The following is a 19053-nucleotide window of genomic DNA, read 5'->3' on the forward strand; positions in this document are numbered from 1 at the left end:
AAGCTAATTTACACTCTACGACTTGAGTCTTGTTGTCTAAGTCAGCCTTAAGAAAAACCCCTGGAAAACTCTCCTAAAAAACTAACAATTACTTACGGAAAATATTGGATGTGTAAGTTTTAATGTCACAGAAATATAGGCTAGAGCGTATTCTGTAATTCTTTCCGTTTGATAGCTCGGAATTTCCGTTTTTTAGATAGCATGAAAATATAATTTACATGCTAAGAGTGTTGACCGTTCTATTGGCGCGGCGCCTTTAAGGAATTCTTACATCAGTCCATCAAGTTGTGACGTAAATTTGAGTCGAGCAAGCTAGCGTTCAAAAAAGGCCTCAAGTGGTACGATAACACATGGGAATTTAGTAAATATTTCAGAAAAAGTATGGAAAGTGGCGCCAGTTCTGGTACTACTGTACCCATCGGGGATGTCGGCAATACCGAGATTCTAAGTAACGTAAAAATTCAAGTTCCTTCATTGAGGAAAGAATTGTTGGAGAAAGAGGAGTTGATACAAAGAAAGGACGCGGAGTTACAACACAGAATGAGAATAATCGACGATAAGGATGCGGAAATTAGTAAGTTAAAAAAGGAGATCCATGAACTAAAATGCGTTGTGCAGCAGACTTCGAGTAAAATGAGTGTAATGTCGACAATTAATGAAGATTCCTCCATGGCGTCTGCTACAAGAGCTCCAGAGAGGAAAAAGAAACTACGGCCGAGTAAGAAAGAAAAACGACAAGCAGTTAGCGGTGAGAGCAGCACAAAAACGCAAGAAGAGTCCCGAACCGGGAAAGAACTCGAGCGATTTCCAAAGGATTTTAGGTATGTTTATTTGTTTTTTAAAGTTTAATAAATACTGGGCCTATGATTATAGACAGGATAACAACGGAAAATAATAAAAAATAACAGCAACTTGTTTTTTAAATCAATATAAGATAGTGAGCATTTTGTACCATTCTAAGTCATTTATATCAATTTTTTTCAGTTGTTGTGATTGTTTGTTGTTTTTCGCGTTGCTGAATATAGTTTAAGTTTTAAGTAAAAGTAGTTTGACATGGTAAATGCAATTGCATAGATCCATTTTTTAAATTCTGCTAAATAAAAGTATTTAGATTTTCAGTTTGTTCTTTCTAGACCGAATCCGTGAATGAATTACATTTTTATTTGTCTTGTGTTTAGAAGCGAGGTCACAAGTTACACATTTTGTTTGTTTTTAGCGCGGTTGTAAGCGCCTATCGATTCAATGGAAGAATGATTTCTTAAGCGCCGGAGTTCCTATAATATAATAACAAAATATTGTTTTTATCACAGGTGTAATTGTATTAGTCGTTTACAACAACAACGCAATTTAGTTGCTGTAACCAGCTCGCGCAAATCTTAATCTCATTCAAAGCCAAACTGCTACGAAACGGGGTATTACAATTCACCAACTATTGGTCTATCACAAAATGGTCTATTAAATCAAAGTCCAATCGGCCACTAGGTCCAATTGTGAATAAGATGTGTGAATACCCATAGAATGGTGACCCTCTCTATATTTAGAATGTGAACCCGAGCTAGAGTTATCCCTACCCCCCCCCCCCTAGAGTACCTTACCCCCTCCCTCCCAAGACCATAATTTTTTAGAAGACTTAGAAATTGCACCCCTACCTCCGCCAGGAAATGCAAGGAATAAATAACCCACTCCACGAACCAAGTGCCTTTAGGCTGCTTCGAAGCGGTAAAAAAAAAAATCGGACTATAAGGGAGTGTTCATCAAAGACGTTTAGAGGAGAGGGAAGATATATATATTTTTTTTTTGGGGGGGGGGGCTGAGAAAATGTTTACCCACCCAAAAGACCGGCACCAAAAAAGAAAGAACCCACCAAAGAAGGAGTAGGGGGCTCTGTTTTTTTTTTATGAGTCCGACTGTAATCCTGGGGTTCGTTAATGAGGGTGGGGGGACAAAAACGGAAAGAGAAACTACATTGAAGGGAAGGGAATAGGGGCTCTTAAATTTTAAGGTGTCCCGAAACAATTTTAACCCTCCCCCCAAGGTATTTAATTTAACTCCATAAGTAAATATAGGCACATACTGCTTCGTATCTAGCATCGTCACCAAAACGACAGATTTTGCGACATTTTTGTGAGCTTTTTGACCTTTTGGCAGGTCAAAACAACTTATCAAGGACGCCATCTTTGAGAATGATTTCCTGAAGAATCTTGAGGCGGCCCAAGTACGAGAGATCGTGGACTGCATGTACTCCAACACATTCCAGCGCAATGACGTCATCATACAGGAAGGGGATGCCGGGAATGCTCTCTATGCAATAGCAGGTGAATGTAGAACCAATCCCCTCTCTCTTTTCTCAAAAGAAAAAGAAATCGAGAGAATACGAGAAACAATACTAAATTTTATTTTAAAAAATCGGAGTAGCTTATCACCCTCAACGCAGCTAGATGCTGAATTGCGAGAGCGCAGATTCAGACGTGGTCGAGTTGAAGGCAAAGGAAGGCGCCTCAGGCGGCCGCCATACAACTCTGTTTGACCAACGGATCACAGCTAAGATCGAAATAATTGGTTTTGTGGAGGGATGAAAACCGGAGAACCCGGAGAGAAACCCTCGGAGCAAAGGCGAGACCAACTAACTCAACTCACGTCGGAACCGGGAATCGAACCCGGAACCCAGTGGTGAGAGGCACAGGCACTACAGAGCGACCGGGAAACCTGTGGTGAGAAGCACAGGCACTTCAGAGCGACCGGGAAACCTGTGGTGAGAAGCACAGGCACTACAGAGCGACCGGGAAACCTGTGGTGAGAGGCACAGGCACTACAGAGCGACCGGGAAACCTGTGGTGAGAGGCACAGGCACTACAGAGCGACCGGGAAACCTGTGGTGAGAAGCACAGGCACTACAGAGCGACCGGGAAACCTGTGGTGAGAGGCACAGGCACTACAGAGGTACCGGGAAACCTGTGGTGAGAGGCACAGGCACTACAGAGCGACCGGGAAACCTGTGGTGAGAGGCACAGGCACTACAGAGCGACGCTCTGCCAACTGCGCCACCTGGGCTTTCACAAAACAGTGCTGATAACCCGCGCAAACAGCGCAAGTGCTGACACCAGGAAAGCTTTCTGAACACCATGTTGAGACTGCTGCGAAGTAGCACGCCAGCGCGTTTCCTTTGTCTTATCTTCAGACGTGGGAGATTTTGCCAACAACGCTCGCTAATATTGGAGCTGTTTGCTCTGAGCTTAATGCAGTATTGCTTGTTGAATTTGTTAGAATAAATTAAAGCTTGTTTTAAGATGGATTAGACTTTTCTTTACATAGACTGTCTTCTAATACCGAGTTGGAAATAATAACAAAAGTTGTGGTTACTTGTGGCTGGACTCTTTTTAGTGTCGATGTGTAATGTGTAATAACTACAACCTGTGATACTCGTGCGGAAGGCACGACAGAGCCTGGTTCCAAACCAAGTTCCCCCGTGTGTGAGTTGTTAGTAAGTATTGCCACTGAAGATAAAGGTTTATTGCGTTCCAATGTGTTCTTTCACATCCCTTCCATTAAGCTTAGCGAAGCGCAAAAGAGAGGGGACCCCTCGTTTAGTGTCATCCTTTTCCAAATTAGCCTTAAACTCTAATATTTTTCGTCGCCTCCCTCATGAAACCTATGTCTCTAATTCTTATGTTTTTGTTTTGCTTGTTTACAGACGGACGTCTACAGGTGACGAGGGAGAATAAGGTTCTCGGTGAGATGGTGGCGGGAATGGTCTTCGGTGAACTGGCGATCCTGTACAATTGCCGACGAACTGCTACTGTTACCGGTAAGAATAGCACGCGAGGGCGGATCCTGGAGTCCCAAAAAGAGAGGGGAGGAGGTTGTGGGCGAAGTAAGGGTTTTAAGATAGGGGAGGTTGGGTTATTTTTTAGCCAAATGATATCTAAAAATTAGGGGGAGTGGGGCGCTCGGCCCAGCCTCCAATCCGCCCCTTGGCACGTCCAACAGACGGACGGACGGATGGGCGGGCGGGCAAGTAGGCAGTTGATTTCTGGCATATGTTAAGAGAATAAATATTTGTAGGTGGACTGGGTTATAAACTTGTTCCTGGTGTTGGTTTTAGCGATGGAACCTACAAAACTGTGGAAGATTGACAGGCGGGTATTTCAAATCATAATGATGAGGACTGGCATGATACGACAAGCGGAGCACATGGCTTTTCTCAAAAGGTATCGTAGTAAAAGGGCTGGGAATTCACTTAATTGAAACTTGCTATTAAATAAAACAAAAAAGGGCAATTTCTGTAAAGTAACAACAATTGAACAAGCCTCCCTTCCCATGATGCATTGCTGGCCGTTTTCGAAGCTAGCGGAAGACATGATAGAGATTGTTAGGCTGCTCTATGTATTATAGCATTTTTTTCAGGGATCCTAAAGTCTGGAGATTTGATAAATCATTTTAGACCTTTTACTGAGTAAACCACAACGCAATGCCGTCTGGGACGAGTGTTTTGGCCTCTGCTTCAGTCTTATCCATGAAAACTTTATTTTGTGGGTTATCAGTTGTAACCGAAATAAGGCCCAAGCCCCAAATGATCATTCGAAGCGAAAATTTGTTTTAATCGAATACTTATTTTATGGAACCACATCTACTGTACCTTAACCGTTCCGATTACTATTCCTACTCCTTGGTCTGTTCAAAGATTTCTTAAAAAATATTTTTCAACCGCTTTATCACCACATTCGATATTGAATGACCCTCATGAACTTGTTGGTTAAAAGCGGGTATCCGTACCATGGCACCTGCGTAAATCACATAGAACTTATATGAATTTATTTCATCCTAAGGGCGGTGCTATGCATATGGGACTTGTCCCGTTGTACCTCCCCTTTTTAGTTAACTTTTACGCTTTGCACCTTTTATCCGACTTGCATGTCGTTTTTGCATGTTGTTTTTGTATTGTTTCTGTATATTTTTTGTAGTAAGTAATGTTCTCAATAAATTTGATTTAAAATAAACGACGACGCCGCGCTAAAAAGTAGAGTTGGTAGCGCGCGCTAAAATCTTGCCTGTGTTCTAGAGCGGGCCGTCATAGACTATCCACCGCGCGCGTCTTTAGAACGCACTCGAAACGTTATTATGACATCATAAACCAATTGCCTCCATCGAAGTGTATCAAAATCAAAGAAGCGTTTCTTCAGCAAGGTTATACAAAAACTTCAACATACTTTAAGAAATGAAGAGCAGAACCGAGAAGATGCGACACATTATCGAAGAAGCTGAAAAGAAGGAGAAAATCTTCGGACAGCAGCTTCAGGTTAATTTGACGGATGCGGAGGACACTCTAGCAGTTCTTGACGAATCCATTGTCAATGCTGCCTTTACTAACGCACAGTTGCAGGAAGAGGCGAAATGGAAGGCCCAAGTCATGCAGCAAATTTACAGTCTTCAAGCTAAAGAAGCTCGCCGACAAAGAGACGAGCGAGAGAAGACATGCGCCTGGGACGAGATCTTCCCTCCAAAACCCAAGAGTGCTGTGATGGGTGTGGTTTGGGGTGCTTTGTGTGCCGGTGTTAAGGTTGGGTGTGGTCTGCTAATGGGGTACGCCTCTGTTGTACTAGTGGCTATGGTTTAAGAACGAGATCTGCCTTCCCGAGCACAAAAAGGTTGATGAGAGGAGATGGTGAAGTAACAGAGAGGCATTTTCAAGATAACGCACCAAACAATCGGGGAAAATCGAGAACTAGAACTCTGATATAAAATAAAAACATTTCATAAAATTGAACAAGACTAGTCAAACATGGAAATTCAAGATAAGGTCTTTCCAAGATAAAAATAAATACAGTTTGTGCGAAACATAGGAAAATAATCAAGGATTATCAGAAAAGAGAACATATGTAATACTAAGGTACAATGAAAAGAGCTGCTCATGAGCAACTATAAAATCTTCGTGAGCTTTAAAGACGAGAACGAAGCTCAAAATACATTTTAAACTGCTCAGTGCACGATGGACAAAATGTACTCTTGGGAGTAAACCCACCGAAGGCACTAAAAAGAAACTGTTCTATCACTTAATGAATTTTAATTGTTTTGAAAATTAGTATTTGTAAAAATGTTATTAGATTAGTAAAAATTTTCCGCCAAAAATTGGCGATGAAAAGTTGTTTTAGGTCGTTATATTTGGGGTTAACAAAAATAATGTTTTGCAACACATCTCCGCAACCTCCCTCTCAAGGAAGTTTTTATTTGAGGAGGCGTTTTTCTTCTATTTCCTGATCTTTCCGAATTTTTTCACCTTTTGCCCATGTAGAGCGATGACAGACACATAATGTCTCTTAAAAATTAACCTTTCAAAACAAACAAATCTTCATTGTACTTAAATTATCAGTATCTAGATACATACCACGGCGAGGAATGGGTGGGGGGAGGGGGGGCGGGAAGGAGTGGGTGGGGGGGGGGGGGGTGCGGGAAGGAGTGGGTGGGGGGTGCGGAAAGGAGTGGGTGGGGGGTGCGGAAAGAAGTGGGTGGTTATGTATAGAGGTAAGGGTGGAGTGGTATTAACTTCTCTATTGCTTGATAAGAAACTTGCTAGTTAAGAAAACTGTGTACCACCCCTCCCCTGTGCGTATTGGTTTACTTATGATTTTCTTTGTAGTGTGCCCCTGCTCAAGGAACTGCCTAACGCCGAGCTATCGAAGCTCGCGGATGTACTGGAAGTAGTAAGTATCATAATAAATAAGACTGCTGCTATGATCAGTGAGGTGTGATAATACCTTCTATATAATCAAAAGAGGACTGATTATATATAAAGAATACTTGATCGGAGCCATAGTAAATGAACCCCTCTAAATGCTTTCGACGAAATATATATTCTATATCTCAGAAGGTGCTTTTTCCACGGCTACAATCCAAAGACACAAAAGTCGTCGAGTGTTGCCCAAATTGCTCTTTGAAGATGTTCAACAGAAAAATTTGTTAAAGATGCTTGGCTGAGATCCCTTTCAAAGGTGTTTTTATTTTACCTGCAAAATTTGTAAGCAGAGACGAGAACAATAACAAAACGTAAGACCTTACGCGCGTTCTAAAACAGCGCGGAGGAGACGCAAGCGGTAAGAAAACTAGAAGGAGGGGTGGTTAAAATTCTCTTTCTTCCTTCTGCACTTTTATCTCCTTCGCCCTGATTTTTACACGCACCAGAGGCGTAACCAGAACTTTTAACAGGAGGGGCCCAAAGAGCCCATATCAAACATTTTCCCCTGTATTTTAATATCTCATACATTTACTGTATTTTTGGCTGCTGGAAGGGGGGCCCTAGCCCCTTCCCTTCCCTGGGCCCTCCCCCTGGCTACGCCCCTGCGCTCTCACACAAGAGATCACCTTTCTCTTCGTCTTTGTTTCCTTGGCTAGTAGCAGTGAACTCATGCTATGATATTTTTCTGTAGGATTTCTATCATGCTGGCGATTACATAATCAGGGAAAATGAAAGGGGCGATACCTTTTATATCATCACAAAAGGATCGGTATGTAAAGAGCACTTGATTAGCATGTCATGAATGCTTGATTAGCATGTAAAGAACACTTGATCGTCATGTGTAGAACACCCAGCCGGAGCCGATATGCAAAGAACAGTTGATCGTCGTGTGCAAAATACATTAATCGATATGTAAAGAACACTTGATCGGCAAGTAAAGCGTACTTGATCTATCTGCGAGGAACCTCAGTCGATTTATCTCTAATCCACAATCAGCTATTGACACCCTAAGAGATAGAAGAAAAGGAAGGACCAAGGAATAGCACTAAGGGATAGCACAATTTTACACCCTAAGGGATAACATGAGCGTGAATTTTCTAGGGAGCTTTTCCTCCCGAACAACTGCATATTGGTGGTCAGGTAATGTTACCCTGTTTGCACTGTGCTCAACTACCATGCTCTCAATATTCAAATGCTTTCCCCTTAGGCTCGAGTGACGCAACGCATCGAGGGCCAAACTGGACCAAAAGAAATCCGAAAGCTACAAAAAGGGGACTACTTTGGTGAAAAGGCGCTGTTAAGGTTACGGGGAAAAACCCTGTAGGCCAGGCTCTATCCTATATAAGTAGACGTCTCAATTTGATATGCGGGATTCAAAACAAAAAATAAACAATACAGAAACGTTAAGAAAATATTTTTTTTGAGCGAGAGGGGGGGGGGGGGGGGGGGCACAGCCATCATGCCCATGCCGGTCATTTATTTTAAAATTCAAAATAAATTGGGTGGTGCACGTTTCCCCAGTGCCCCACCCCTTTATACGACCCGGAAACAAGCATCTTTTTCTGGTTTCCGTCCATCGTACTAAACGTCTTTTTTAGAATCTCCAAATAATCAAGATGTGAGAATTTCAACATTTTTATCGCATTTCATTTGCAGTGAGGATCGACGTACCGCTAACGTGATTGCTGAAGAAAATGGAGTCGAGTGCCTTGTTGTTGATCGAACGTAAGAATTTTATTGTATGGGAGTATAAGGGATGGGAGACTGCGAGGGTGGCCGACAAATATCAATATGTTGGTGTTAACTTTGTGAATTATGTAGTACACGACTGGTGTATAAATTTGTACGTGTTATTATCAATGTGTAACTTGTTTTCAACTTGTAACTAGTTTCTTGGGATTCTGTAGGGTATTCATGACAGTCATAGGGAATATGGACGAGCTGCGAGAGAAAGATTACGGTGACGAGGAAAGAGGAGCAAAAAGGTGCTGTATTAATTAGATATTAGCTTCTATTTATTACCTTCTATATCTTTCTGTCGCATGACAGGTAATCCGCTATGTCTCTTGTTGATTCCGGATTCCATGCAAGGGCGTGTCTAGAGAAAAACGCAGGGTGTGGTCCAAGCTCAAATCGGCATCCTAAATGCTGGCAATAGGTCACTTGATCCACCTAAAAAAAATTTTCTATCCAAATACAAGCATACAATTAACCGTCTTCTTAAATACCAACAAAGAACAAAGAAGTCGACCGCCCGGTCTCGTTATATTAGCAGGCTGGATTCCGCAACAATCGGACCCATGCGCATATCTGCCATATCCTTTTTTGGAGATTCCGGATCCTAGTATTTGATTTCAGATCCCACTAGTAGTATGGATTCCGGATTCCAAGTCAAGGATTCTGGATTCCGGATTGCCTGTCCTTTCGCATTTATCTTATGATGTGGACCCGATATAGGTCAGAGTGTTTAATTGGCTTATTTTATATGGTTAGTCTGTTGTTTGGCTGGATGGGTTTGTTATTTATTTAGGGGGCTGTTTGGGGGCTGGTTGGCTTGTTTGCTGGCTGGTTGTGTTTGTAGTTAGCTGTTTGTTTAGTGTGTTGCTTGGTTTGTTGTGGCTGGCTACTTTCGCGGCTGGTTGGTCGACCAACAGCGGCTCTACTGGTAAGGCTTAGGGGGTTTAAACCCTGCCTTGGGGCTACCAGAAAGCTATGTGTAACAAACAAAAACTTTCCCCTTCCCTACTTTGTCACTGAGCCAACCCTCCCCCTTTAGCGAAAAGCTAGGTCCCCCCTTAGACCGAGGTTAGCCCTTTTTCACATCCATCTTTAGTTTTGTGACGATTGATTTGCTTCTCATTGAAGTCTCCAACATGACTTACATGTTTTTAATCTCTGTAAATATAGAACTCTAGATGTTCCTGAGGAGGAACGTAAGATTTCAAAGGAATTTGCGGATCTTACGCTGGAAGACCTTGAAGTCGCTGCCACCCTTGGCACGGGAGGATTTGGACGGGTGGAACTGGTGAGTATTAAGTAAATAGCAGCTTATTTTAATGGCACTATGGTCTCGGCGCATGCGCATCGCTGCGTTACCGTTTAGTACGTCAAACAGTCTTTTATTCTAGGTACAGAACTCTAAAGACAAGCTAACGTACGCCTTGAAGTGCTTGAAAAAGAAACACATCTTGGACACAAGACAACAGGAGCATGTGTACTCGGAAAAAAGGATTCTCATGGAGACAAACTCACCTTTCATCTGCAAGTATGGGGTTCTATAGTCTCCCTCACAGCCGTTCTGTACCCGTCACGCTCAGGCGGCGCTTGAGTTCTATAAGCGGCTGCGAGGTAGACTAGGGGTCCTCTGGTCATAAGCAGGTGTTAACAGCAGCACTCGGCTCTCATTTGCACTCGCAGGCTTGAAGGGCCACGTATTAAGAACAAAGCAAGGAATCTTTTAAACACAGGGGTATCCGGGGATTAGCATAATAGAAGGGTACGAGGGGTTTTTAGTCCTTAGTATTTGCTTGCAAACTTGAATCTTCTTTGGTGGAATACTTCGTGGGTACTTTTTTTTAGGGTTTGGGTTCCCCCGCGCTAGAAGAACAACTTTTCTGTAAACGTAAGGTACGAGGGGTTTTTAGTCCTTAGTATTTGCTTGCAAACTTGAATCTTCTTTGGTGGAATACTTCGTGGGTACTTTTTTTTAGGGTTTGGGTTCCCCCGCGCTAGAAGAACAACTTTTCTGTAAACGTAAGGTAGAACAGAGAATGGGCTACTTTAGGGACGCATTTCAATGTGTTCTTTTGAGGGATATAATTGTGGCTTGGGTCTGTTTGGTTTGGGTTAGGGTTACCTTTTTTGGTGGGGAGGTGGGGGGGGTGAAATTTATTTCCTTGGTATTGTTCTCCTTATGTTATTTTGAGCACTTGAGAGAGCACGGGGTGACCGGAGATCGGCGAATCTCTCTGACGTAGGTCGTTTTGTGCTTTAGGATTTATCGGACCTTCAAGGACCGGAAATACGTCTACATGCTTCTTGAGGCGTGTCTGGGTGGCGAGCTTTGGACAATACTCAGAGATCGGTAATTTGAATTGTTCTTTATGTAATCCCTTTCTTTATCTATACTCACCTTACACGTAATTTATATCCTGCTTTACGTAGACCCATCGTGCCGTGTAGAACCAAGAGAACTTTTGCAACATGAATTGAAATAGTCTTTCTTACATCAACTTATAATACTGACAGACTGGTAGTTTTTCTTCTGCTATGTGAAACCTTATCGTGTCGTTACCATACCAGCGCCTTTGCGCTCACCCACAATGCGGTTGGCGTTGTTTGCTCTCACCTTTACTGGACAATTTATAGCTTTATCAGAGCAGATGTTGCCACTGGGAAATTTTAACACTTATCGCCATAACACTTATCAACCTCACCTTACCTTAACTTCGCCTTACCTTACCATACCTTCACCATACCTTACCTAACCTTTACCATGCCTTACCTTACCATACCTTATCTTACCTTCACCATGCCTTATCTTACCTTACCTTACCTTCACCATACCTAACCTTACCTTCACCATACCTAACCTTACCTTCAGCATGCGTAAGATTCCTTCACCATGCCCTACTTTACCTTCACCATGCCTTACCTTTCCTTCACCATGCCTTCCCTTACCTTCACCGTGCCTTACCTTACCTTTACCATGCCTTATCTTACCTTCACCATGCCTTACCTTACCTTTACCATGCCTTACCTTACCTTTACCATGCCTAACCTTACCTTCACCATGCCTTACCTTACCTTCACCATGCCTTACCTTACCTTCACCATGCCTTACCTTACCTTCTCCATACCTTACCTTACCTCCACCATACCTAACCTTACCTTCACCATGCGTAACCTTCCTTCACCATGCCCTACTTTACCTTCACCATGCCTTACCTTTCCTTCACCATGCCTTACCTTACCTTCACCATGCCTTACCTTACCTTTACCATGCCTTATCTTACCTTCACAATGCCTTACCTTACCTTTACCATGCCTTACCTAACCTTCACCATGCCTTACCTTACCTTCACCATGCCTTACCTTACCTTCACCATGCCTTACCTTACCTTCACCATGCCTTACCTTACCTTCTCCATACCTTACCTTACCTTCACCATACCTAACCTTACCTTCACCATACCTAACCTTACCTTCACCATGCGTAACCTTCCTTCACCATGCCCTACTTTACCTTCACCATGCCTTACCTTTCCTTCACCATGCCTTACCTTACCTTCACCATGCCTTACCTTACCTTTACCATGCCTTATCTTACCTTCACCATGCCTTACCTTACCTTTACCATGCCTTACCTAACCTTCACCATGCCTTACCTTACCTTCACCATGCCTTACCTTACCTTCACCATGCCTTACCTAACTTTCACCATGCCTTACCTAACCTTCACCATGCCTTACCTTACCTTCACCATGCCTTACCTTACCTTCTCCATACCTTACCTTACCTTCACCATACCTAACCTTACCTTCACCATACCTAACCTTACCTTCACCATGCGTAACCTTCCTTCACCATGCCCTACTTTACCTTCACCATGCCTTACCTTTCCTTCACCATGCCTTACCTTACCTTCACCTTGCCTTACCTTACCTTTACCATGCCTTATCTTACCTTCACCATGCCTTACCTTACCTTTACCATGCCTTACCTAACCTTCACCATGCCTTACCTAACCTTCACCATGCCTCACCTTACCTTCACCATGTCTCTCCTTACCTTCACCATGCCTTACCTTACCTTCACCATACCTTACTATACTTACCTTTACCTTTACTATACGTCACCTTCATCTTGTCTTCACCATGCTTCACCTTACCCTCTTCATGCAATACATCCTCACAATGCTTCACCCTACCCTACCTTTGGTTACATATCCTTACCTTAACTTTAGCTTAGCTTACCTTTACCTTAATCATCCCTTAACTTTTATTTTCCATGCCTTACACCTTAAGTTCATCATACCTTTATGTTTCAGTGGAACGCTCGAGGACGCGACGGCAAGATTTTGCATCGCTTGTGTGGTAGAAGGCTTTGAATATCTTCACTCTAAAGGAATCGTATACAGAGACCTAAAAGTACGAGTTAGGGGAGTAGCATAAAAGTTTACTTAAACCCGGAGAAACATGTTCTTATCAAGGAAGAAGGGGGCAGGGTTACGTGTTTGTACATTGACAAGTTGACCGGGCTTGTATTTTAAGTCAGAAGTCTCGAATTTTTTTTATTTACTACTAGTCCTACCTCATCCAGCGTCTAGTTGGCGTCAAGCGAGATATCAGCCCCCCTTTTTCTTTAAACTGAAAATAAGCAAGTAATCTTTAATTTTATCACCAGCCAGAAAACCTCCTTTTAGATGCTAAAGGCTACGTCAAATTGGTAAGAAAATCTATATTAAAATGGAATTAATCACAATACCAAAACAGAGTAAAAATATGGTTCTGATGACTATTTTGATGAACTATATTCAAATGGAAATTTTGGTGGTTGGTATGCGACGGCAAGAAGAACCTGACAAGAAATGATTCCATGCCAAATAAGCACCGATTTACCGTCCCGTTGACTACATGGGTTTTAAACATTATTTTTTGTCCAGGTGGACTTTGGATTCGCCAAGAAGATCGGCTCTGGTCGCAAGACGTGGACGTTTTGTGGAACCCCTGAGTATGTTGCACCTGAGATAATTCTGAATAAGGTAATTAACTATAATGTAGATATTTCAAACCTCCTACTACCTGCACCAAGATCATTTTCCTTGGATGTTCAATTTTTCACATTTGCCGAGCGAATTTTACCCCCCAAAACAACTTTTCATAAGTTACATTTTTGACGGTCTTATACATGTCTTCATCTCCTGATGTCCCGCGCGCTACAGTAGAAGTGCCTTAAAAGAGGTACCTCATTTCTTCTGTCAGGGAGGCCGGGTAACGCCAACTTAAAAGGCAAATGCGTTACACGGTTTTCGCATATCGACTATACTTTCTTAATTATACTTTCTTTAAAGCCTTTTGGGCCAATAATAGCCTCCCTCTTCAGGAAACACCCCCTCGCCCTAGCCCCCTCTCGAGTTATATCTAAGCGTGCTGCAGGTTTCCCGGTTATAACGATTTGACCATCAATGACTTTGTGTGACTTGTATGGCTTATATATGAAATTTTAAGGTGTCTTGAGTTGAATACTTCCCTCCCCCCTCTCCCCTGGGTTTTTAGTGAACACACTCCTACTAATTTCTATTTTTTACTCGCAAGAAAAGAGTTTTAGATAAACATATCTTAATGAACAAGACATCTTAGGGCATTAACTGCTTTAATAAATAAACAAAAGCCATAAGTCTGTGCTACTTTTTAACACAAAGGAGATAAACATCCAAATTATCAATATTATTTTTGTTAATATGGTTGAAATGGATAGCGTCTTTCTATCAGCAGAATTCGATCGGCTGGCACTTAAGTTTCGGACTATTTCTCTTCTTCTCTGCCTTCGTCGACCACATTTGCTTGCTTGAATCCATTTGTTCTACTTATGACTTGTCTGTACATGCTCAGTGTTCGGGTTTGCCTGCCAGGTATATACCGCGTTACCTTTGAAATGGTTCTCTCTTTTTGAGTCAAAGTCAGTTACAACAATTTTTGGCGTACTAGGGGGACTAGGAGAGGGTTCTTCATGCTCCAGCTGTTCTTGGATGTATTGCTTGAGGTCATCAAAATGGTAAAAGCACTTGATATTCGGGGAGTCGGAAGCGTTCTTTCGCTTGCGAAGATCCTCACGTAATTCCATGTTTTTTACCCATTCTATCACGTCTTCGTCAAAACTAAAAGCTGTATTTGGAATTCTTGGAAATGTTCCGTCGTGTTTTCCTTCTTCAGGATGGACAGTTCCACTTTTGCTCTTCCCTTCACTGATACTCACACTAGTTCTTGAGCGAAATAGCTTTCTTATGCCGTTCATAACGTTTGGAGCGGTTCAGTGACTCCCTGTCTTTCCAGCTCAGAGGAGAATTAGACTTATGGAGCCTGCATTTTACGGCTGTTTTATAGGAATTTCTGATGACGTATTTTGTGCTATTTTGAGGTCTTACCTTGACCGTAACAAAATTAAATATTTATGACTAATCCATGACTAATTGTACTCCTGACCTGCACAGGCTATTATTTGTTCTAAGGCCACAGCTATAATTGCAAGTTATCATATTAAAAGCCTTTGCGCTTGCCTTGCCCAGCGGGCAATTCATCATAAATAATCATTGCAAAGTTTTGAAAAGATTATTTCTTTTTTACTGCAAAAGGAGCGAAAAATTAGGTTGGTTCTTGATTAGTTTTTTTTAAGCGAAAATTGATGATAGACGTCATATCGAGCTAAAGGGTGGGTCACTTCCATGGTGAAAATGACGTCATACGCGTACTTCAATTTCAGGGCCAAGGCTTGTCGAATAGAGCAACCCTTCTATTAACCGGGTTATGACTTGTTTATTAGACCAGCTTTTTTATTCATGGTAACGGCTTGTTGATTAAGCCCGTTTTTCTTTTATTTTAAGGGCCACATGCCGATTAGATCGGCTTTTCCATTTCAGGGTCAGGCGTCGATTATACCAGCTTTTCTGTTCCAGGGCTATTTTTTCAATTAGACCTGTTTTTCTATTTCAGGTCACGGTCGATTAAACAGGCTTTTCTATTTCAGGTTCACATCTTCTCAATTTTCTATTCAAGCTTTTCTATTTTCGGGTCACGTGTTGGTTAGACCGGCTTTTCTCTTCCACGGTCGACCACGACTTGTCGATTCAACCAGCTTTTCTGTTCCAGATTTTGACTCGTTGATTAAACAGGTTTTCTTTTCCTTTTTTAGGGTCACGACTTGTCTTCTGACTACTGGTCCCTTGGTATTCTGATATTTGAGCTGCTGACTGGAAGGTATTGAAAATTGAAAAAAAAAAACACTAAAACGAAAATAAATAAAAAATAAGGTAATCCAGCAATTTCTGTTAGACCTTACGAGCGGGCTTCTACACTTCTCAGAAATCGTGCTTTTATCTGAATGAGGGTTTTTAATAAAGAGATCTCATTTATGTGGATGCCCACAGTGCAACGCAAGCTTGGACGTGAGTTCTCGAAGTTCAGCTATCTAAATTAGGCAAATAGTAATCGTCAAATGTAGTTTAACTAACAAGGCACCCTACACACTGGCACCTCTTTTAAGCGGCCACCCTTAGGGAATGTACTACATGGCCGCATAAGTGGTCGTTAAAGAAAAGTGGTGAAGCTAAGCAAAATATAAACTGCTAAATGTCCACGCCCTATCAATCTATTATGCCTGTTTTAACATCAACTTGCTTTGTTCGTTCTTTCTTTCATTCATAACCTCTTTTCTTTCACATTTTGTCCGTCATTTTCAGTCCACCATTTAGCAGTTCAGACCCTATGAAGACTTACAATATCATTCTCCGTGGCCTCGACATGGTGGAATTCCCAAAGCGTATCGGGCGAAACCCGCAGAACTTAATCAAGCGGCTGTGTAAAGACAACCCTGTGGAGAGATTGGGCTACCAAAAGGACGGGCTTAGCGACATCAAAAAACACAAGTATGTAGTAGTGAAGTGAGATGGGCATAGGGCAGTAGAGGACGGGCTTAGGGACAGAAAAAAACACAAGAATGTAGTAGTGAAATGAGATGGGCCGTGGGCAATAGAGAACGGGCTAACATATAATGTGGGGTGGAGGGGGTGATGGGGGGGGGGGGGGGGCTTGAAGAGCGAGATACCCCTTTCGAAAGTTAAATGGTGGTCGACCACTTTGAGATATAAAAACTATAAAGTAAGTTGTAGGTGAACGAGATGGGACGGAGGTGTGGGAGGGGGTGGACGGGGAAAGGGACGCATCTTGTTAGTAGAGTTGGGGTCAGTTCAAGTAGAGATTGCGCTACCAGAAAGGTAGGCTTACAAATATAAATAAAATACAAGGGACCTAGAGGGTGGAGGTAGGACCCTAGAACAAAATGGTACGGAAAGAAAGAGTAGATGGTTGGGCAAAGACACAATCATGTCATTATGTAATGGTGTTAAGATGAGAGGACCGATTATAGGTTGGTAGAACGAGATAAGACGGGGGTTCTGGAGGAGGGATTAACATAATGGGATAATAGAATGAAATGTGACGGGGGACTAGAGGAGGGCTAACGTTGTGTAGGTTGGTAGATGGGACGGGGAAAGAGGGTGACAGGCACAAATGTGATGCTGAAACAAGATAAGAAGGCGGTGTGGCGGGGGAAGGGACACAAGAATTTAACGGCGTGAACTGATGGGGCGCTAGTAAACACTGGCGTAGGAAGACGCCTAATGTTATCAGTTCATAAGGACTCATTTCATGGTTATTTTTCTCATAAATGTGGACCTAATAAGGACGAAACAGCTGTCCATGGTTGCCGAACTGCACGGGTAATAGACTGTGCTAGCGTCCCGTCTTCGTCCGACTGATGTCAATGTGTGTATGCTAGTGTGCTTTTAAAGTCCACATATATTTTTCTCGACAGGTGGTTCCATGGTTTCCATTGGCAGGCACTCATCGACGGGACCCTCGAACCTCCAATCAAACCAAAGGTTAATGACTACAACTTTATCCTTTAAAACTAGCCCCATATATCTGCTTATCCGTTGTTGATAATAACAATAATAGTAAAAAAAAAACTCGCGCAAATATTGCACGTGATGAATATGTTAAAATAGTCCTCACAATATATTATCTAGCCATCTTAAATAGAGATAAAAACGTGAACAGTGTAAATGTGCATTGAATGTTTGCTCCGACCAGTAACATACGAAATTTTCAAACAGTCAAACTAAATCGACTCTCACAAATTTCAGAGCTGGAATACGCTCTCGTTATTCGCCAGAAGACAATAAACATTCCACACTTCTTCACAGATTACGGTCTATTAAAACAAGTGTAAAATTAAAAAATGAATAAATTTGGGAAGCCGATCACTATACGAACCATGCTTTAGCCTGAAATGCAGGCGTTCCCGGTTTTTTATAGTGAAAAACCCAGCCTCGAGCGATTCGTAGCCGCCATCTTGGATTTCGAGCATGCTCAAAATCCAAGATGGCGGGTAAAAAACACCGGGTGAATACCTGCGTTGCAGGCTACTCACGACTGACCACGCAACACAGCATAGATCAAACAGAAATTTATTTCCATAAAATGCAAAACAGACTGCATACCCCTAAACTCTGGTCAAATTAATTTATTCATTCCACGTTTTGTTAGGTCGAGAGCTCAACGGATTACTCCAACTTCGACGTGTACTCCAAAGACATGGACATTCCCCCAGATGAGATGTCAGGATGGGATGAAAATTTCTAATCAAAATCTGGCCATATATGCTCCCATGGAAACATCATTCTTCAGTCCCAGTTTTATATTTACACTACTCTCTGGAATGCATCTATGAGGACACATGCATATCTAACACAGAAAGTGTTCTTTCTTAGCATTGCCTTATATGTACTTGTTAGTCCATATTAGGAAGTACTGGATTTTTCCCATTCACGTATCTCCCGAATAAGGGGAAATGCTGATCCCTGATCCCTTATCAATTTGAGAATCGGAAAAAAAAACCGTTACCAAACCCGGATCGTTCGGACATATATATTTACCTCACAATTCCAGGGAAATATTTTAATTTAAAAAACAATCAGCCCTAGCAATATGAAGGTCACCTAAATATGAATACCTTAAAATGGAATCACATCCGCTGTGCTTCATCGGTATCGAATATGCAAATCGAATAAAAACGCTACCAGGTTTGGAAACTGTAGTGTTTTATAGCCTTCCCCGTAGGCATCACTAGGTGAAAATCCAAAACCAAAGCGAGTAAAAAATCCAGACGCGGGATCTCTGTGGCAAGCAAACGTGTGGGAGAGGGGGCGGGGTTCTTATTAGGTTCGAAAAAAAGAAGAAAGTGGAATTTTATAAACTTAGATGACGGAAAATAAATTATGCGACAGCAAATTGTGAAAGTACAGTACTCCTAAGGTATTAATGAGAACTGACGTATGATGCAAATTAGCTGTATATAGACATAACGCTTTAATGCAAAAGGCCCCAAAAAGTCTTGTGCGTAAACCAGAAGAATAAATACACCAAAAACTGGTGTTTGACTCTTGACTCTGCCAAATTCTCGTCTTTATGTCTTTAATAAGACTTCTTCAGGGCAGGAGTCTGTCGAAAGTGGGGGGGGGGGGGGGGGGGGTGCCGCCCCTCTGC

General features: G+C 42.2%; 1 protein-coding gene across 4 annotated transcripts; it reads left to right on the plus strand.

The window, feature by feature from the left end:
• The first annotated feature begins 217 nt into the window (after positions 1 to 217).
• On the plus strand, positions 218 to 18954 carry LOC5509982 (cGMP-dependent protein kinase 1). Of its 4 annotated transcripts, none has more exons than XM_048722962.1 (19): positions 219 to 821; positions 2149 to 2315; positions 3692 to 3805; positions 4103 to 4208; positions 6635 to 6698; positions 7422 to 7499; positions 7938 to 8032; positions 8387 to 8455; positions 8638 to 8715; positions 9638 to 9755; positions 9859 to 9995; positions 10725 to 10814; positions 12780 to 12879; positions 13136 to 13177; positions 13395 to 13493; positions 15641 to 15705; positions 16188 to 16373; positions 17321 to 17383; positions 18053 to 18954. In XM_048722962.1, exons 1-19 carry the CDS (start codon positions 382 to 384, stop codon positions 18120 to 18122), a joined length of 2181 nt encoding a protein of 726 aa, XP_048578919.1. In that variant the 5' UTR covers positions 219 to 381; the 3' UTR covers positions 18123 to 18954. The 4 variants fall into 4 exon arrangements, with proteins under 4 accessions (XP_032234969.2, XP_048578919.1, XP_048578918.1 ...); XM_048722961.1 differs by having other exon boundaries at positions 220 to 821; positions 17321 to 17387; positions 18055 to 18954; XM_048722963.1 differs by lacking the exons at positions 219 to 821; positions 2149 to 2315 and adding an exon at positions 3331 to 3481 and having other exon boundaries at positions 17321 to 17387; positions 18055 to 18954.
• The last annotated feature ends 99 nt before the right edge of the window (positions 18955 to 19053 follow it).

This window comes from Nematostella vectensis, chromosome 15 (assembly GCF_932526225.1).
Source record: "Nematostella vectensis chromosome 15, jaNemVect1.1, whole genome shotgun sequence".
Lineage (NCBI taxonomy): Eukaryota > Metazoa > Cnidaria > Anthozoa > Actiniaria > Edwardsiidae > Nematostella > Nematostella vectensis.